Source organism: Pseudorca crassidens, chromosome 9 (genome assembly GCF_039906515.1).
Source record: "Pseudorca crassidens isolate mPseCra1 chromosome 9, mPseCra1.hap1, whole genome shotgun sequence".
NCBI lineage: Eukaryota > Metazoa > Chordata > Mammalia > Artiodactyla > Delphinidae > Pseudorca > Pseudorca crassidens.
The window spans coordinates 41,145,117-41,166,565 of NC_090304.1; the positions used below are offsets into that span (position 1 = coordinate 41,145,117).

The following is a 21,449-nucleotide window of genomic DNA, read 5'->3' on the forward strand; positions in this document are numbered from 1 at the left end:
TCATTAACAGAAATCTACTGGTAACAAATGTACCACTCAGGTGAGGGATGTTAATAATGGGGGAGACTGTGCATGTGTGGGCACAGGAGGTATGTGGGAAATCTCTGTACCTTCCTCCCAATTTTGCTGTGAATCTAAGACTACACTAAAAACATAAAGTGATTTTTTTAATTGTTTGTACTGTGTAAAGAAGGGGAGAAGCCCAAGCTTTCCATCAGTGATCTATGCAGGTGGATCTATGCAACACTGGAGGAGGGGAACATCAATGTTTAATTATGCTGGAGATAAAATTATCTGAAAAATGTTGCATGTACTGTGAGTATGAAAATTATATAAAAATCATATTGAAATAGAACAAAGCAAAAAGTTATTAATATTAAAACTACGAACAATTGAGATCCAGCTGTGTGTCAAGCACTATGTATATGTTCTCTCTTATACTCTCAACACTTTAATAAGATGGATATCATTATCTTTGTTTTATAGGTGAGGAAATAACAAGAGAATTTGGCTTGAATTGATTGTATTTCCAAGGTGTCATTGAGGCTCTGAGATGCTGGAACATGGTTAATCTGCTGTAACATCAGGTAAGAGGTCTGGTCCTCCGGCCATGACATTGAGTCAGAGGAGGACACAGGCATGTCTTCCTGCTTCAGGGCTAATGTGATTTGTAGTACCAGGCATGAATTATTTACAGTTCCTGTACCAACATTTGGGAGATTGACAACTTTGCAGCAGGAAAATGTCAGTGCTGCCACTTAAGTAAACTGCTAAAAATTAAAACCAAATCAGACCCATAACAAAATTCGTAAAATAACAATTTTAAATGCCTCAAAGTTCAAAGAAACAAAATTCTAATAACTTCTTAGAATTAATTCTAATAACTTCTTAAGTTGGTATTATGCATTGTTTCACCTTGTCTGAAATTGTGGTTGTTTCAGTAGTATTTTGTTTTGCCAGTGGATGCAGTGGAGGAAAGGGGAAGGGGGAGAGTGCTGGGATTCAGGAGATAAGGTTCTAATTCCTACCTGTAACCCTAAATGATGTGACTTTGAGAAAATCGTTTGGACCTCTATTTCCACATTTGTCAAACAAATCTCTTGGATTGAGAGGTTTTGAAGTTTCTTTCTAATTCTGACATTCTACAAACTTGCTGTAAACTTCATGCTATCTTTAACAGTATCTTTATTTAACACCAAGATACTTACTACTTGGCTTCCTCCATTTGCCCTGGAAGGTACCATTGTCTACTGAAAGAACAGCTGAAGGGGTCAACATGAAGGAGTAAGGAAAGTCATTCTATTTAAGTGACGCAGTTAGAAAAGGCTTCTCCCACCACCAGCTGCTCAATATGAGGAGGGGAGGATTTTCAAAATAGATAGGAGGAAGAGGGGAACAGATACCTTGCCCTTGTATCTCTGACACTAAAGGATGCTATAGTGCCCTCGGAGAGGGGAGAGAAAGCTTGCTGCCTGGACTGGCAGAACCATATTTTTCTCTTTGTCATGAAAATGGATCTACAACTGACTCCTAGTCCTTGCATGGATGCCATGCTTTCTCCAAGTTGTCAGCACATGCTTTGTAATGGGTCTGCTTGGAGAGTTCACCTATAGCCTAAAGCATATATCTAATCGAGCCTGAAAAAGAAAGAAGAAATGAATAAGACCAATTTCCTAGGATGATTATGGTCTCTTAGGGAGGTAAGAATCACACAAATGAAATAATTAACCAACAAAGACCCACTGTATAGCACAGGGAACTATCCTCAATATTTTGTAATAACCTATAAGGGAAAAACCTGAAAAAAAAATATATATATGTATAATTGAATCACTTTGCTGTACACCTGAAATTAACACAACATTGTAAATCAACTATACTTCAATTTTAAAATAAATAAATAAAAATAAAGAACAATAAAAGAGAATAAGCATTGTTTTCCTATTGCTGCCATAGCAAATTATCACTACTTTAGTGGCGTAAAACAATACAGACTTATTAACTTACACTTCTGTAGCTAGAAGTCCCACGTCCAACATGGCTCTCACTGTTCTAAAATCTTGGCAGGTTTGTGTCCGTTCTGGAAGCTCTAGAGGAGAATCCATGTCCTTCCCATTTCCTGTTTCTAGTGGCCACCCGTGTTCCTTGGCTCATGGCCCCTTCCTCCATTTTCAGAACCAGTAATAGCAACTTGAGTCCTTCTCACATTACCTCACTCCAACCTCTGCTTCCCTCTTCTACTTGGAAGGAGCCTTGTGATCTTACTGGGCTCACCTGGATAATCCAGGGTAGTCTCCCATCTGAAAGTCCTCAATTTAATCGCATCTTTAAAGTCTCTTTTGCTGTGTAAAGTAGCAAATTTGCATTTCCAAGGATTAGGATGTGGTTGTCTGGGGGCAGGGGTCCTTATTGTACCTACCATAATAAGTAAATGTTGGGCTGACTGGCAAGGACAGTGAATGCTGGGGCTTGGAGAAAGAGGCAGCCATGGGCTGGAGCACTGAGGAAGTCGCCCAGAGCAGGTGGGCCAGAGCCCGAAAGTGGCTAAATAGAGGGGAGGTAACAGAGTGCCTGAAAAGAGAGTGCATCTAGTGGGGTGTGGGGCAGGGGGTGAGGAGACCACTCTTTATATCATGTGCCATCCTCTGTCCCTCTTCTTGAGAATCGTGCCTCCCTGAATCTACAACCTGTATGGCTGGCTGCATTGAAATCTCAAGTATCAGATGTTCCTCCTCTAGCAACTTCCAGTTTGTGTTCTTCAATATTCCTGTTCATATGTGCTACAGAGCAAGGGGGGCTATTGAGCGAACTGTTGTCACATTTGGTGAAACTCCAGTAGAGGTGGGAAACGGACTGCTTTGCATCACATAACTCCAGGCCTTGACAGGTTATTGGTTAGGATGCAGTTAAATCCTGAAGTTGGTGCTTGAACTTTGAGCCCCATCCCTTAGATACTTCTACTAGATCCCTTTGACAATAACCAAACAACAAGGCTTTTAATTAAGTGAGGATTGTATTAAAGCCCACCTGAAAAAAACCCACTTTATTTTTATAACCTGTATCCAGTATTTAATGATGTATGCAGGTTGGGCAGGCAATAGGGAATTGTTAACACATGGAAGATGCACGTGACCCCCGGGACTTCACTGCTTGAACTTGGAGAAACTTTCTAATGTGCCCGTGCTCCCAAGAGACATGTGATCATTATTTAGGCGTCAGGCTCCTGGAGGTTTGATGTATGATTCCCTGATCCCTCGATGGGAATGCCAACTGCCATTAGAGCCTAGAACCAAGAATACAACATCAGTGGATTTTTAGGTTAGGCAAAGAATGAGAAAGGCATTTATGGCAGAAGGAAGGAATGAGATATCGTGTCTGTGGGGTTTTCCTGGCCTCTTATTCTTGGAAAATAAAGGGCCTAGCTTATTTTCCTGTAGCATAGAGGTGACTTGACCTGGAAGGCTGCTTTTAATCTTTTTTAATCTCTTAATCATTTATGGGAAAGTATCATATAATAAACCTCATAGAAAAATCTCAATTAATTTCCCAAGTCAAAAATTAATAGATACTACTTTCTCAAACCTCAGTGCAAAACCTGGAACTGAATAAGTGAAGCATAGTTTTAAAAGTTATTCTAAATTTTAAAATACTCTTTTATACAACTTCTGAGTCAAAGTGAAAATCAAAACAAAAGCTATAGACTATTTTAAATATGCAATCTTTATATCTTGTAAACATGTCAGTGGTTACAGATGAACTCAGAGAACGAAATCCTAGCATTACATAGTTTCATAATTTACTTATTAACTCAACAAATATTTATTGAGCGCCTATCATGTTCTATGGCATTTTCTAAGTTCCAGGGATATAGCCAAGGATACATGTAACTTCCCTCATAGAGTTACATGCTGGTGGAAGGACATAGACAAAAAAAGAAAAAATAATAAATATATAATATTTTAGATAGTGGTAAGTTCTATGAATAAAAAATTAAGCTGAATAATCAGATGATAGAGAGTAATCTGAGAAGGAATGTACTTTTGTATATGGTGGTCAGGAAAGTCTTCTCTGAGGTGGTTCGTCAGAGTTCTAAAGGAAGGGAGGGAATCAGGCATGCAGACTTCTGGGGAACAGCATTTTAAGCAAAAAAATAATTAAAAATAAATAAGTGCAAAGACCCTGAGGAAGCTGGGAGTGAAACAAGCGATGGGTTATTTTGCAAGAGAGCAGAGACATGATATGACTCAGATCATGTAGTACCTCAGACCCAGAGGGAACCAGAGAGTTGACTACAGACACAAAAGAGAAGAAGACTTAACTCCTCATTTAATAAATATTTACTGAATGCTGCCTTGTGCCAGGCATACTGTTCAGTGTGTAGGGGATTCAGCAATGAACAAAATAGCCATATTCCTATCTATGTGGAACTTAACATTGTTTACATAGGATGGGATACATATGATAAATTAACTAAAATATATGCTATGATAGTAGGTAGTAAGTAGCAAAGAGGTAAAAAGAAAAAAGCAAAGAAGGGTTAGGGTGGCTTGGCAGGTGAGGGACAGTATCAGAAATGTTAGCCAGGGTAGGTGATATTTGAATAAATATCTGGAGGAGGTGGGGCCATGGGATAAGAGCATTCTGCAGAGAGGTACCAGCAGGTGCAAACACTTGAGGGGGTCGGTGCTGGTGGATACAGAATGAGGGGTAGTAAGAAGGCCAGTGTGAGGTGGTGAGAGGAGAGGAAGGGAAGATGAACTTGGACCTTGTAAGCTATTGCAATGCCCCAGGTGTTTACTCTGTGAGATGGGGACTCAGTGGAGTATTCTGTACCTAAGGGAGATATGGTCTGATCTACCTTTGCAACTAAAGTTGGGCTACTGTGTTGAATACAGACTGAATGGAAGCAAGGGTCATAATTCTGTGTGCTTCTGAGGAAATAATAAAGTCAGTGAGTAGAAGGGGATGACTTTTCCAATTAAAGAATCCCACTTAACTGACTGTCCACCGGTAAAACTGGCTGCCCAGTAACCTTGGAAGTTATAGTCAGCAGTTGGTCACCGGCATTTCCAACAGATGCCAGGGATGTTGATGCTGTGAAATTCCTATATCAAATAAGCCTTTACATCCTATGACATCCCAGATTCCTTCTAATACTAAGCATCTCCGATTCTACAGCATGTATCACCTCGATCTCCCCCAGTTAGAATATAAGCTCCATGAATGCAGGGGGTTTTGTCTGTTCTGTTCATTGCTCTGGTCCTGGAGCTCAAATAGGGTCAAGCATATAGCAGACACTCAATGATTATTTGTTAAATATAGGAATGTCTCTGTTAAACTTATTGCAGGACCTGAGCAACGCACTTTTCTTCTCTGCACAACAGAGAGTAAAAAGTTGGATTAGATGGCATCTGATTATCTTTCCAGGTCTGCCAGTGTGTGATTCCCTTTCAAACTGTGAGCCGTTGTTCTAACGGGCTTTTCAGGCTATGGGGTGTATGAAGGGGTGCTGCTGGGAGGAAAGGCAGGGATGGGTAAGGGCAAACCTGAGTCAAGGAGAAGAGAACAGATAACTTCTGGGGCTGGGGACCAGGGCACTCTCTGAAAATAAATGTGAATATCTCTTTGAGATGCACAGTGTTCTAATTCCAGTAAAGGTGTTTCACTAGACACTGAGGATACAGGATACCGAGGATCCACCCCAAACATGGTATCATTGCCTCGTTTGAGCCAGCCTGGTCAACAAAGTGTCACAGGTCCCTGAGGTTCTCATGGGATAAACAGCATAAATAGCAGCAACACTCCTTTTAAATGTATTGAAAATACATTTTTTATCTTGATGAAGTGCACAAATGAGAACATTTCTTTAAGGAGAGAGTTCCATTGAGGCTCAGCATTACTAGGCATCTCCAGACACCCACAAGGCAGCGATTTCATGTGCCCCTGAGGTTTAGCAGAGCAGCCAACAGGTTGGCTGACAGGGCCCAGATTTTCTACCAGATAAGCCAGTGAGATATGCGTCATATTTATTGAACACAGAATCAAATATATTGATAAAAAAGATGAACACTGGGTAGCTGCAATGATTTTATTCTGCATTTAGTTTATTTCAAACAAAAGAAGTGTTTTCAATGTCAAGAAGCATGCATACATGGGTGTCTTCTAGGCTATTTTTTTTGTAAGTTGCTTTCATTGCAAACTAAAAGAAGTAGAGTTCAGCTTCATAGCGACCTAGGAGAAAAAAGAAGTAACAGCTATTACTTACTAGTTAAGAGGCTCTTGTCATGTATTATCCCAATTACTTTTTATATTGATGATACTATTGTTGCCTTCAAGTTAGATGTGGAAGCTGAGGCTCAGAGAGGGTCTAGCCCATGTCGTATAATTAGTAGAGGACAGACACAGGATTTGAACCCAAGTCTATACTCTGAATTCAGATGTATATGACACTGTAGAGTATCCTCCAAAAGGATAGGGTAATTACCTTTCAAACTCAAATGCTAGGATAATCACAATTATAACCCAGGGAACTGTGTTTTAAATAAATAGGATCTATATTTCCTGAAGGATCTCAGTGGCACAGGGAGAAACTGGAAAAACAGAGAGAAATGAATCCAAGTTTTAGGGGTTTCAGCTGTTGGGACTGTCTGTTCCTTCTTCAGACACTGGTGTGGGTGCCTTCCCCTGTGGATTTTTCACCCATATGAACCCACAGAGGATTAGAGTGTGGACTGCACCCCTGCAATACCCAGTCATTTATCCTCCCACCTGACAGTACAAAGGGCAGTCACCTTCTTCCTAGAATCATTTCGCTGCTCAGATCCAAAAGTTCCTGCGACGCCCACCAAAGACTTTGAAGCCCATCTTGGTGGGCAACATGTTGCTCTTCACCATGCTCCCAGATCTGCTCAGCAAGCCTGCCAGCCGATGGGTCGTGCAGGTTGCAGTGTTGCAGGCTCTCTTCCGGGCAGTGATGCTGATTTGCAGGATGGAGAAAAAGAAAAAACCTGTTAGTGAGAGCTTGAGTGCAGGTGCTGCCCCACAGGATCATCATGGAAAATTACTGCTCTCAGAGGCACCAATAAACCTTAAGTACTTCTGCTAGAAACGGTCATCACAGCAGAAAATCATAGGCCATTAGGGAAAATGCCACAATCACTCCCCATACACATTTCCAGGGGTGTCAGAAAACCCTAAGGTGCCTCTGGGATATGCTTTCCTGAGCATGAAGGAGGGAGCGGATGCCCTGTGCTGGGTGCGGCAGGGAGTCTCACCTGGAGCCCCGTGTCTTCTGCTCCTTCTCCAGCTCACGGGCCCTCATCTGCTCATAGTCATTCACCATTGCAGCCAGTAGGAGGCGGAATTCCTCCTCATTGAGTGTAGCAGGATCAAAATGACTATCAAAAGCCAACCTAGGGAGGGGAAGCAAGCCCAATACAGGCTTTGAGCCCCTGACTACCCCCTCCCCAGGATAAGCAGCCAGGTTTCCTGGTTTCTGCAACTTCCCCTGAGGATGTGGCTGCCCCACCTCTCAATGGACAGAGCATGAGGTCAGTATCCATCCAAAAATTCTGCTTCACCAGGATTTAGGCTCTGGTGTGACCTAAAAGAAGTGGTTTGCTCCAAGTGGATCATATAGGCTTGTGAAAGCTGGTGGTTAGATTTTCAAGAATTTTATGAGCTTAGTGTTAAATACAGCCATTATTAAAAATTAAGTGATAATGATAGTTTGAATCTGAAAATCATTTCACTTTAATGTAATTTGAGGGTGAGAAATTAAATGTATAGGTAACATATCAGATTTAATAACAAATAACAAATTTATTGGCAAAGAGGTTAGAAGATAGGATGTAATCTGTTTCTCAAATTGCGGTTATATTAGTAAATAGGTTTGCTAAAAATACAAATATTTGGTAAAAAGCAATGTTATATGAAATTTACAATAACCAGTACTGTATATCTTATGTGTGTTTGTACACTGTGTGCTACATATTTTTGTCTCATAAACAGTTTATGATAAACTTATATATACGTTTACATTCATACATTACCACAACCACCCCCCCACCCACAACCCCACCAAGAGCCAGATTCAGCACAGCACAACTGAGAACAGAATTTTATGATCCAGGGACAGAGGGAGGTGGGAGCGCTCCTGGCAGGGCTGTCTCACCTGAATGGCGATGAGTGGAGCACGCCTGCCTGGTACAAGACCAGGATGCTGAGGACCAGGAAGGGGGGGAACTTCCAGAAGACCATGACGACTCTCTGCAAGGGAAGAATAACATCAGCACCTGGAGAAAAACAACTTCCATGAGCCCACAGACCCAGGCTCTGCTCCTGCCTCTGCCCCTAACTCCCGGGCGTCCAGCTTCAGGCTGGACATGTCACTCCACTTCACCATCGTTTCCTCCTCTACCAAGTGGACTGCTGGAAGATCCAGTAAGGCTGCAGCATGCTTGGTTTAGCAAAGAAACCTAGTGGGACAACTGGGTGAGGAGGTCTTAGTCTATAGCGCCCACCCCATCACTCCACTCACTCTCACATACAACCTGTTGGCCAGGACTCCTGGAGGACAGAGTCCGAGTACCTGTCACCACAGCTTTTCCCACTGTGCAACCCAGAGCTGTCCTCCTGGTGCCGGGCTTTTGCACATACATGGAGGGGGGAGGGGATTACCGAGGACAAATTTCTGCGGTTGGAATCCCTGAGAAACTGAAGAACCACATTCCACTGCTCAGCTGCTCCACACTTTGGTAGAGAGTGCCCTGTAAGAATCTAGCTGGAAGGGTCTCAAATTGGAACCCAGGACTTAAACTGGGAAAAAAGTTCCCAGAACCCGCAACGGGGGCTTGCGTTTAAAGGCTGCCTGCCCCTCAGTCACTGCACCTATTTGGCTCCCGCTTGCGCTGGCCCAGGTTCTGAAGCATTTCCCGCGGTCCGCTAGGCACAAGACGTGATCCGTGAGAGCACCATCTGCACAAAACTATTCCTGCGTCCAGATCTGCTTGCAGTGCCAGGGGAGCTCCAGCATCCCAAACTGACCTAAGCACGTGTGCTTCGGGAAAGGAAACTGGAGCCCGCCTCAGCGCGGGGAGAGTGAAGCAGGGAGTGCGTGAACAGAGACCATCCAGTGTTACCTGTGGAAGACGCCTGGGATGCATTGCAGAGTAATGCAGGTTGTGTGAAATGACCTAGACAGAAGTGGACAGAGCCTTTGAGACTGGAAGAGATCAGCTAAGAAAAAGTAATGGAGAGAGAGAAGGAAGAGAGGGGAGAGAGAGAAAAGCAGAATCCCAGCTAAGCAGGAATCTCCAGGCTTACCTGGCAGCAGGAGCCAGGTGGCTTGGAGCAGAGGAGGGAGCAGTGGCAGTAGCTTTGGCTTCAGGCGATGGCACGGTGGCAGAAGTGGCAGTGACACTCGAGCTGGGCAGTGCGTCTGATGCCTCCCAACACCAGCAGCTGCTCTTATTCCCGCTGCTCTGGGTCTGGGGTGGTCCAGGAGCTCTGGGCAGCCAATGAGGGGAAGGATCTGAGCCCCAGAAGGATTGTGTCATCACTTGCGTCCAGAACCTGGAGCATCCAGAAGGACCACCCCACTTTTATTTGCATTGAGGTCATTGATGGCGGGGGCGGGAGGGGGACGTGGGGGGGTTGGTGAGGATCAACGAAAAACACAGGAAAAGTGAGTAGGAATTTGAGGACAGTTTGACGTCATGGTTAACTTCACCTGTTCGGTTTCGCAGGTTTTGAACACGTACGTGTCCCACTCCATCCCCAGCTGTGCGATCTTGTCGGGCAGAGTCCAGCATTACAAGGAATGCTGTCTCCCCTAGGTCTGACCGCAGACCTCTGTGCAAGTGCAGCTTCGAGGGTTAATGCACAGTAGAGTTGATGATTCTGTGCCCAAGCAGGGGGTCTGATTCAGGCAGCTGGAATCACGAAAAGGAGGGCAGGGTTTGTGGGTATCAGACACAGAGGATCAAAAACTTTGTCACACTGGAACTCTGTTGCAGCTGTTCCTTTTCCAGGTGGGCTAGTAACTTTTAGTGCCTCAGTATACTTATCTATGAAATGGGGATCATATTCTCATCTTGAAGGAAAGTTATCATTACTAAGTGTGTACCTGTTATCTGCCCAGGTGGGGATCTAGAAGTGCTTACCAGGGAAGTTCATAGGGGATTCTGTGGGATTGCAATCCATCTTCCCAATCAGCACCCTGTGCAGCTGCCTGGAGTCATGTTGGTTGGTCCATCATGTGGGTTAATGGGGGGCTGGATGCCCTGCTGGGCCTGAGCACGGAAGTGCAAGGCTAAAAGCTTCCAAGCGGACCTCTAGCCCCACACCTCCTCCCCCACCATTCATCACCTAAAGTTCAGCCTCCTCGAACCATTTGCCCAGCTGCCCCTTGCTTCCGGCTGCTGTTTGCCAAGACGTTCCAGTGACCTGTGATTCCAGCCCTGCACCCACGTCTACTGCAGTTCAGTCCTCTGCTAGAAAGCCCGCCAAGCTTGATGGTGCTGAAGAGTTCAGCGGAGTACAATCCTCGCTCTCACTTCAGTCATACTCTACACACACACAAACTCAGTACTTTCTCCAAACATGTGCCCAGTCCCAAACCACAGGCACTCACAAAACGACACTGGCGCTCAGCGGCATCCAGGTGATGCGCTCAGTCCCGCCCTAAGTATGCGCAGAGCGGCATGATTAGGACCTGCATCCACGAAACCTGCACCGACTCTCAGTAAGTGTGCTCTGTAAAGCCCAATTACCCAGCAACCTCGACTCTCCTACACACTGCCCAGCACGTTTCTGGATCTCTCTGTCAGAGCTCCTGCTCTAAGCCTTCCAGGAAGGTCTGAGGTGCTGACTTGCCGTCCTCAGCAGATAGAATGCAGAAAACGAAGCTTCTCACTGTCCGCAGTATCGCTGGGTCTGAGCACATAGCGCAAGATCCAAGCAGCCTGTACAGACCCTCCAGCGCGGCAAGCACTGCGGCAGCATCGCGGGGCGGTGGAATAAAACACGGATCCCAGGTAGCTGGTTTTCTCAGGCGGAACTGAAACTAGCCGAAACGAGCCACTAGTGACCCTAGCCACAGGTCCACGCCCCACACCTCAGTGTCAAGAAGCTTCAGTGTTTTGTTCGACACGGCAGCTGCCTCGCGGCACATCTCTTCCCCTTGCAGGTTGGTGGTCCCCGGGCTCAGGACACCTAACTTCCAAGATGCCCTTATTCCAATTTTCTGCTTCTTAACCGCAGCGGTGGCACTGATGCAAGCGAATAAAACCTTGGGGCAGGGGAACTGGATATCTGAAACTGGCTGTCCTCAGGCAGGGCGGTGGGGGATCCGGGGAATGGAATAACCGGTTGGAAGCGCGCAAGTGCACTTGGGCGCGGAGCCGGGAAAGGCAAGATGTGCAAGGGAAGGATTCAGGATGGCGGATCGCGGGTTCAGTGCATCTTGGAGTCTCGAGGCAGAAATCGGGGGCTGAGACCCAGACCGGGGTTAGGGAACTCAGTAGCAAGACTAAATTGGCGAACGCGGCAAAGCAGATACTGTGCGGCATGTAAATTGGGCTCTGCCACTTAAGACTGTTGTTGGGGAGGCTTTAAAACTCAGGTGCAAAACGCTTCTGCCGACATGACTTCCAAGACCTGAGGTTTCTGACGTATCAATCTTCTGAAATCATTTGTAAGTACGTGTGCCGGGGAATTGCCTTTTCCTATTGGGAGAACCATTGCTTTCACCAGTGCAATGGTGATGACAAAATGGTTAAGAAAGGCCTACTTTAGAAGCCGAATTTGTAACCATGTCTCTTTGTGGGCTCAGACCTCTACCCCTGGCTGCCACGTGTGCCTTCTACCTTCAAAGCCTACATTCAGTCCCCCTTCTGAAATCTTTGGTGGTTACAAAGGGCTAGCGGTGTGAGGCAGGTTACAGGGTCTGTACCCAGAGGGTGCTAACGTAGCCTCCAGCAATTTCAGCTTTTCTTGAAAAAGTCTCCCCAGATAGCGAGGGACTGACATGAACTCATCCCTCAAGTACTCTGAATTTCTAAGGAGTCCTGGTGCTGAGCTGGGGGCAAGGTAAAAAAAAACTCTTTGGCACTTAGCAGCATGTGTTGCACACCAGGTGGCACTCACCCAATGTTTGTTAAATAATGGAAGATAATTTACTGTGGCAGATTTACCAGCCAGTCTCACCACTCTTATAGAACTCTAATCTAATCCCAGCCAGCAGAGAATAGGCACCTAGCTAAGTAGTGCAGCTTTTCAATAGGATTTCGAAATTGTGAGCTCATTTGAGACACTCTTCTCATTTTATTTGACATGCAGAGTTGGTTTCCCCATGGAAATTTCCAGGAACAAGACAGAGAAAGGAAGGTTAACCCTAGGTTCTTTCGGACGTCTAGAGTCTCCTAGTATGAGATACAAAACCATTCTCCTCTGAGCCCGTTCCTGATTTACCAAGTGAACTCAAAGTTTAGACCTTACCATGTGCACCTTACTTATGTTGCATCCAGCCTTCTTTTAACTGAAGCACTTAACAGAAATTGAGCTTGAGAAAGTCACCAAGGAAAATATTGATTTAAAAATAGTTACCTGATTATTTGGCACTTGATTGTACAGTCTTATTTCATTACCTTTTTTTTAAAATAAATTTATTTTTGGTTGCATTGGGTCTTTGTTGCTGCGCGTGGGCTTTCTCTAGTTGTGGCGAGTGGGGCTACTCTTCCTTGCCGTGCGCCGGCTTCTAATTGCGGTGGCTTCTGTTGTTGCGGAGCACGGGCTCTACGCACATGGGCCTCAGTAGTTGTTGCACGCGGGCTCAGTAGTTGTGGCTTGTGGGCTCTAGAGTACAGGCTCAGTAGTGTGGCACCTGGTCTTAGTTGCTCCGCGGCATGTGGGATCTTCCCGGACCAGGGCTCGAACCTGTGTCCCCTGCATTAGTAGGTGGATTCTTAACTACTGCGCCTCCAGGGAAGTCCCTCATAACTTTTAAACCTGGAAATCAGGCTTTAAAGTTTAAAATGTTTAAAAGGGGGAAACAATCTAGTTTGGAGAAAACATTTTTTACAACATTCTGATAAACTCTAACTGCAGTGTTTATTTCCATACTTTTAGCTTAGATTCCTGTGCTTTGTTTCAAAACTTTTTTCAATTGAGATATAGTTGATTTACAATGCTGTGTTCATTTATTCTGTGCAGCAGTGATTCAATTTTATATATATATATATATATATATGTACATATTCTTTTAAATTTTCTTTTCCATTATCGTTTATCTCAGGTAATTGAATAATCTATAGGTCCATCCATGTGGCTGCAAATGGCATTATGTCATTCTTTTTTATAGGTGAGTAATTTTGTACTATATGTACACCTTTTTAAAAAATTTATTTTAATTGAAGTATAGTTGATTTACAATGTTGTGTTAATTTCTACTGTACAGCACAGTTATTCAGTTATACATATTAATACATTCTTTGTCATATTCTTTTCCGTTATTGGTTTACACAGGATACTGAATATAGTTCCATGTGCTATACAGTAGGACCTTGTTGTTTATCCATTCTGTATATAATAGTTTGTATCTGCTAACCCCAAACTCCCAATCCATCCCACTCCCACCCCACCTCCCCCTTGGCAACCACAAGTCTGTTCTCTTTGTCTGTGAGTCTGTTTCTGTTTCATAGATAGGTTCACTTATGTCATATTTTAGATTTCACATATAAGTGATATCATATGGTATGATATGATACTTCACCTAGTGAAGTAAGTCTTTCTCTTTTTGACTTACTTCACTTGGTATGATAACCTCTAGGTCCATCCATGTTCCTGGGAGTAGCATTATTTCGTTGTTTTTTCAGCTGCGTATCTTGTGCTTTCTTTATTGAAAAATTTTTAGAAGATGATTTATCAGAGTGTGCCAGAGACCCATATCTTGTTGAAATTCTGGGATTTTTTTCAAAAATTTTCCAGTTTTATTGAAATATAATTAACATACAGCTCTGTTGAAGTGTATGGTGTCCAGCATAATGATTTGACTTAGATGTCATGAAATGATTATCACAATAATTTTAGTGAACATCTGTCACCTCATATACATTGGTTGAGAATTATGTGAATTTCCATGCGTTTAAAAGTGTTACACCTAAAGGCTTACTCCTTTAATTCTCTACAATTTGTGTATGAAATAGACTGAACAACAACAAAATCACAACAGTAACAACCTCAGCAGCAGTAGCAACAACAGCTACAATAATTCATTCTCCTCAGACTAGGGGAAGTTCAGAGCAGTCCAATTCACTGGAGAATATCAAATGAAAATTCACTGGACTGGGTTCTGCATGTAAGGAACTTGGAAGTCACTACTTTGTCCTAACAACAAGTAAAAAGCTGAAGAGACTGGAAAAACAACTCTTCTGGAATCCTTAAGAAATGTGAATACAAAGCAAACCTTTGCTCCCAAGACTGAGGAGACAGGCAGTGGGTGATGGCTTACTGGAGCAGAGATCACAAGGGGAAACCTCAGTGGGAACAAGTGCCTAGAGCCAGTGCTGTGGTAGGAAAACCTGAACTGTAACTGAAGAACTGCTAGAGACACAGCGTGGACAACTCTGAGAGTTAAAAACTCCGTCACCCAGTCATAAGGGGTCCCCTACAGTTGTGTGAATTTTAAGTCCTGGTGCTCAACAGGTTCTCACAGTACATAGGAGAGAAATATACCCTGGTGGGATTTGCCTCTACAAGCTGCACTTGGTTCTCACAATAGGTAACAGAGAAAAATCCCCTTGTGCATCCAGAGAGGGAGGGGAAAGGAACCATTTGGAAATACACCAAATCACCGTGTTCCTAAGAAGGCCTGCCCTCAGGAGACACCACGTAACCAGAGCCTAACCTGAAGGCATATCATCCTGGCCAACTGACCAGGGGAAGGGAAATCCCCAACTACAGGCAGCTCTAGGCCTCCAACTGCCATTAAGGAGTCTAGGACCAGGGACCAGTGGATTTTTAGCTTAGACAAAGAATCAGAAAGGCATTCATGGCAGCAGGAACAAAGAGGATGCCACATCCGTGGGGGCTTCCTGTCTTCTCGTTCTTGAATATGAGAGGGCCTAGCTGACTTTCCTACAGAGCTGAGTTGACTTGCCCTTGGGGTGCTCCTCCCAACCACACAGGGACCTTCTTTGCGGCAGGTACCAGGAGAGTTTCCTTCCCAAATCCAGAGGCCATTTCTAGGGTGACTTCAGCTGCCAGGGAAAATGCTGGGTGTGGTAAAGCAGGGCCAGGCTGGTCACTCTGAAGGGTGGACAGGCTCAGCAGGTAACACCAAGGAACTACTCTGGGTGGGTTCCTCTGAGATGACTCAAATTCTCCCTTGGTTCAGAGCCATCCAGAATGGCTCTCCTCTCCCTGAGTAAGAACAGTGATCCATGGAGAAGAGGGATAGAAACAGGAATCTTCTCACTGTATGAGGAAGTTCCTTACACAGACAGCTCCTTTATGGGCTCTGTTGGCGAACCATACTGTGCACATGAGGGGACTTCCTCTGTAGCTGAAGTCTCCTGGGATTGGGAAGAGTAAGGTATTAAACAACTGAATTTGAGTCCTGCCTTTGTGACTCACTTATGTCCTTGAGCAGATAACAATCTCTCTGAGCCACAGTTTCTCAACATGTAAAATGGGGAGTAACAATATTTTATGTTAAACACCAGACACATTGCTTGGCATGAAGGAGGTACTTAAGAGTGGTGTCTATTATTATATAACAAAATCTTATCTGACTATATCAGCTCAATAAGATTAAGTAAAATCAATACACACTCCTCTACCTTCTTAAGAGGAAGGCAATCTGTAAGTGTTTCATTCTCAAAATAAAGCCAATTGCCTAAGCCACAACAGAATGAATCTGCCTTCCCCATACCTCGAAGATACCTGCCTGGTCATGATGTAGGCTCATTGCTCAGAAGGACTAATGACAATTTATATTAAACATCTGGCACATTGCCTGGCAGGGAGCAGGCACTTAGGAATCATTATTATAACAAAAGCTCACCCCTACCCCTCAAGTGCCAAATCACATCAGCTTGTTTGAAAAGCTAGTATAATGCTTTGTATACTCCTCTACTTTCTTAGAAAGAATAAACTGAATATAATTTAAATCCTTTCTTGAGGATCTATTGACACTATCATAAAATTATTACTTAATGCGCTAGCATAAAGACAGTGCTGCTCTCGGGGTTATAAGATGTGTAGGGCAAATAGCCCCAGACTAGATATAATCAAGGTGTCAGTTCTTTTTGATGTCTAATAGCTATATAATTTTATGGTTATTCTCTTCCATTTCTTCCCATCAGGTTGTCAACTATCCCTTCTTGCTGGTGTCATTGTGACTGTATTTAGCAACAGTCTACCCACGTGCATTTTCATTTGGTGTGCAGCAAAACTAACAACACAGCAATAAGACCCAAAAACCGAACTAAGTATACTGGTATAGGAACAAAGAGCCTATAGGGATTAAGTGAGACCTGGTAAATACTGGTCAAGCAACATAATAAGAGTCTCTGTGGTCATCTGCTCAGTTAATCTGTACTCAAGAGAACAGAAATAAAGCTTGTCAGAATTATATGTAAACACAGAGCAAACAAGTCCTGCGTAAGCATTTAGGAGTGCTTTTCATCCTGTATAGGTCTTTTCACTTTGTATAACTGTAACTCTATACCCATAACACTATAACTCTCCATTCCTGGCAACCACCATTCTACTTTCTGTCCCTATGACTTTGAGTACTTTAAGTACCTCATATAAGGAGAATCATTTGCCTTGTTTTATTGACTTCTTTTGCCTAACATGAGGTCCTCAAGTTTCATCCCTCTTGTAGCATATGTCAGAATTTCTTTCCTTTTTAAGGCTGAATAATATTCCACTGTATGTATATACATTTTGCTTATCCATTCATCAATTGATGGACACGGGTAGCTTCCATGTTTTAGCTATTGTGAATAGTACTGCTATATATATGAGTGTACAAATATCTCTTTGAGACCTCGTTTTCAGTCCTTTGGGGTATATACCCAGAAGTAGAAATGCTGGACCAAATGATAATTCTATTTTTATTTTTTTTATGAACTGGCCTACTGTTTTCCACAATAACTGTACCTTTTTATGTTCAGGCTATACATATACAGTGGCTGTACATTCATTTACATTTACATTGTGCACCAAAAGTGTTGCAAGGGTTACAGTTTCTCCATATTCTTGCCAAAGTTTGTTATAGTCTGTTTTTTTTTTTTGGCCACACTGCACGGCTTGGAGGATCTCAGTTCCCTGACCAGGGATTGAAACCGGGCCACAGCAGTGAAAACACTGACTCCTAACCACTAGACCACCAGGGAATTCCCAGTTATTGTCTGATTTTTTAATAGTAGCCATCCTAATAGGTGTTAAGTGGTATCTCCTTATACTTCTGTTTGCATTTCCTTAATGATTAGTGACATTGTACATTTTTTCATGTGCTTATTTGCCACTTCTATATCTACTTTGGAGAAATGTCTACTCACGTCCTTTGGCCATTATTTTATTATTTATTTATTTGGTTGTACCGGGTCTTAGTTGCAGCACACAGGATCTTTAGTTGTGGCTTGCGGGCTCTAGTTCCCTGACCAGGGATCGAACCTGGGCCTCCTGCATTGGGAGCACAGAGTCTTAACTGCTGGACCACCAGGGAAGTCCCTCCTTTGGCCATTATTAATGTTTGGTTTTTGGTTGTGGATGTTTAGGAATTCTCCATATATTGTGGATAATATTCCCTTATCAGATACATGATTTACAAATACTTTTTCCATTCTGTGGATTGCCAGTTCACCCTGATGATTATTTCTGTTGATGAAAAAAAATTCTAAATTTTCATGAATTCAAATTTGTCCTTTTTTTCCTTTAATACCTATGCCTTTTGTATCATATCCAAGAAATAACTGCCAATCTTGCAAAACTTGTGTATTATGTTTTCTTCTGAGAGGTAGATCACTTTAGGTCTTACATTTAGGTCTTTGATCCATTTTGAATTAATTTTTTGCACAGTGTTAATTAAAGGCTCCAACTTCATTCTTTTGCATGTGGACATCCAGTTTTCTCAGCACCGTTTGTTGAAAACACTGTCCTTTCCCCATTGAATGGTCTTCATGTCTTTGTCAAAAATCATTTGGTCATTCATGTTCAAAGGTTTATTTCTGGGCTCTACTATTCTAAATGATTGCTCTATATGACTGTCCTTATGCCACTACCACACTGTTTTGATAACTGTAAATCTGCAAGAGGTTTTTTTTTAAAATGATGTTTTAAGGATTTCTTTTTTCATTCAGGTATAGTTGACATACAACATTAGCTTAGTTTCTTTTTGTGTGTGTGTGTGTGCCATGCCACATGGCATGCGGGATCTTAATTCCCCGACCAGGGATTGAATGTGTGCCCCCTGCATTGGAAGCGCAGAGTCTTAACCTCTAGACCTCCAGGGAAGTCCCAACTTTAGCTTAGTTTCTGGTGTACAAAATAATGATTTTGATATTTGTATATATTGCAAAATGATCACTACAATAAGTCTAATTAACATTCATCACAATACAACGTTACAGAAAATTGGGGGGTGGGGGATGACAACTTTTAAGATCCACTCTCTTAGCTACTATCAAATATACAATACAATGTTATTAACTATAGTCACCATGCTGTATATTACATTCCCATAACTTGTTTATTTCATAAATGAAAGTTTGTACCTTTGACTCCTTTATCCACTTTGCCCACCCTTCACCTCCCACCTCTGGCAACCACCAATATGTTCTCTGTATCTGTGAGCTGCCTGATTTATTGCACTTAATATTTTCCTTAACATAATACCCTTGAGGTTCATCCACATAGTCACAAATGGCAAGATTTTATTCCTTTTGATGGCTGAATAATATTTCATTATATATATGTGTGTGTGATAAATATTTTTATATATGGTAAATATGTATATATTTATAAATATAAAAATATATGTCATATATATATCACATTTTCTTTATCCATTCATCTATCAATAGACACTTAGGTTTTTTCCACATCTTGTCTGTTGTAAATAATGCTGCAATGAACAAAGGGATGCATATATGTTTTCAAGTTAGTGTTTTTGTTTTCTTTGGATAAATACCCAGAAGTGGTATTGCTGGTAGTTCTATTATCTGTTTTTTTGAGGAATCTTCATACTGTTTTCCATAGCGGCTGCAACAATTTACATCCCCACCAACAGTGCACAAGGGTTCCCTTTTCTCCACATCCTGCCCAACACTTGTTACCTCTTGTCTTCTTGTCATAGGCATTCTAACAAGTGTGAGGTGATATCCCATTGTGGTTTTGATTTGCATTTCCCTGATTACAGATAATGAGCACCTTTTCATGTACTTATTAGCCATCTATATGTCTTCTTTGGAAAAATATCTATTCAGATCTTCTGTCCATTTTTTAATCGAATTGTTTTTTTGTTTGTTTTTATTTTTTACTATTGAGGTGAATGAGCCTTTATAGATTTTGGATATTAACCCCTATCAGATATATGATTTGCAAATATTTTCTTTCTTTCAGTAGGTTGTCTCTTCATTTTATTCATGATTTACCTTGCTGTGCAGAAGCTTTTTAGTTTAATGTAGTCCCATTTGTTTATTTTTGCTTTTGTTTCCCTAACCTGGGAATATCTAGAAAGATACTGCTAAGACCAATATCAAAGAGTTTACTGAGTATGTTTCCTTCAAGGAGTTTCATAGTTTCAGGAGGGAAGTCTCATCTTATTCCAAATCTTGGAGGAAAAGCTTTCAGTTTTTTGTCCTTGAGTACGGTGTTACTGTTGGTTTTTCATATATAGCTTTTATTATATTGAGTCAGTTTCCTTCTATTCCTATGAGAGTTTTTATCATGAAAAGGTATTCAAATTTCCCAGATACATTTTCTGTATCATTGGATATAATCATGTGTGGATTTTTTTCCCTTTATTCTGTTATTGTGGACTAAAACATTGATCAATTTTCATATTTTGAATCATTCTTGCATTCCAGGAATTAATCTCATTTGGTTATGTTATAGAATCCTTTTAATATGCTGCTGAATTCAATTTCATGGTATTTTGTTGAGGGTTTCTATATCCATGTTCATAAGGGATATTGGATGGTAGGGTTTTGGTTTTGCTTTTTTGTTTTCCTTTCAAAATCTTTCTCTGACTTTGGTATCAGGACTTGTAGGATAGGTTAGGATGTGGTGCTTTCTCTTCACGTTTTTGGAAAAAAAAATTTTTTTAACATCTTTATTGGAGTATAATTGCTTTACAATGGTGTGTTAGTTTCTGCTTTATAACAAAGTGAATCAGTTATACATATGTTCCCATATCTCTTCCCTCTTGCGTCTCCCTCCCTCCCACCCTCCCTATCCCACCCCTCTAGGTGGTCACAAACCACCGAGCTGATCTCCCTGTGCTATGCGGCTGCTTCCCACTAGCTATCTATTTTTCGTTTGGTAGTGTATATATGTCCATGCCACTCTCTCACTTTGTCACAGCTTACCCTTCCCCTCCCCATATCCTCAAGTTCATTCTCTAGTAGGAAATTTTGAGTAGGATTGGTATAAGTTTTCTTTAAATGTTTTGTAGTATTCACCAGTTGAAGCTATCAGATTCAGAGTTTTTCTTTATTAGAAGATTTTTGTTTACTGAGTCAATCTCCTTGCTAGTTATAGGTCTATTTGGATTTTCTATTCCTTCATGATTTAGTCTTGGTAGGTTTCATGTTTCCAGGAATTTGTCCATTTCATCTAGGTTATCCAATTTTTTGGTGCACAATTTTTCATAGTACTCACTTATTATTCCTTTTATTTCTATAGAATTGGTACTAGTGTCCCCACTATCATTTCTGATTTAGTAATTTCGTTTTCTCTTTTTTTCTTAGTCCATCTAGCTAAAACATTGTTAATTTTGTTAATGTTTTTGAAGAACCTGTTATGGATTCATTGATTTTCTCTACTGTTTCTCTAAGCTCCCTTTTCTTTATCTCTGCTCTAATCTTTATTATTTCATTTCTTTTGATAGTTTTGGATTCAGTTTGTTCTTCATTTTCTAGTTTCTTAAGTTGTAAAGGTAGGTTGTTGATTTGAGATCTTTTTTGATTTTTCATAGTTTTTTTTTTGGTTTTTTTTTGTGGTTTTTTTGTTTGTTTTTTTTTTGCGGTACGTGGGCCTCTCACTGTTGTGGCCTCTCCCGTTGCGGAGCACAGGCTCCGGACGCGCAGGCTCAGTGGCCATGGCTCACGGGCCTAGCCGCTCCGCGGCATGTGGGATCTTCCCAGACCGGGTAACGAACCCGTGTCCCCTGCATCGGCAGGCGGACTCTCAACCACTGCGCCACCAGGGAAGCCTTTTTT

At 42.1% G+C, this 21,449-nt stretch overlaps 1 protein-coding gene across 2 annotated transcripts; it reads right to left on the reverse strand.

Annotated features, from left to right (window-relative positions):
* Positions 1-6,005: 6,005 nt before the first annotated feature.
* Positions 6,006-13,588, reverse strand: LOC137230423 (calcitonin receptor-stimulating peptide 1-like). Of its 2 annotated transcripts, XM_067749796.1 has the most exons (7): positions 10,164-13,588; positions 9,731-9,932; positions 9,325-9,573; positions 8,174-8,268; positions 7,275-7,412; positions 6,792-6,976; positions 6,006-6,231 (listed from the first exon to the last, which is right to left on the reverse strand). In XM_067749796.1, exons 4-6 carry the CDS (start codon positions 8,257-8,259, stop codon positions 6,817-6,819), a joined length of 384 nt encoding a protein of 127 aa, XP_067605897.1. In that variant the 5' UTR covers positions 8,260-8,268; positions 9,325-9,573; positions 9,731-9,932; positions 10,164-13,588; the 3' UTR covers positions 6,006-6,231; positions 6,792-6,816. The 2 variants fall into 2 exon arrangements, with proteins under 2 accessions (XP_067605897.1, XP_067605898.1); XM_067749797.1 differs by lacking the exon at positions 10,164-13,588 and having other exon boundaries at positions 9,731-10,029.
* Positions 13,589-21,449: the final 7,861 nt, after the last annotated feature.

Excerpts from the sequence above, each read along its gene's own strand:
- LOC137230423 (XM_067749796.1), bottom strand. The coding sequence starts at position 8,259 with ATGGTCTTCTGGAAGTTCCCCCCCTTCCTGGTCCTCAGCATCCTGGTC. Across the intron at positions 7,413-8,173 it reads CTCCACTCATCGCCATTCAG|GTTGGCTTTTGATAGTCATT; the intron begins GTGAGACAGCCC and ends TCCCCTCCCTAG. Across the intron at positions 6,977-7,274 it reads CAGAAGACACGGGGCTCCAG|CATCACTGCCCGGAAGAGAG; the intron begins GTGAGACTCCCT and ends CCTGCAAATCAG.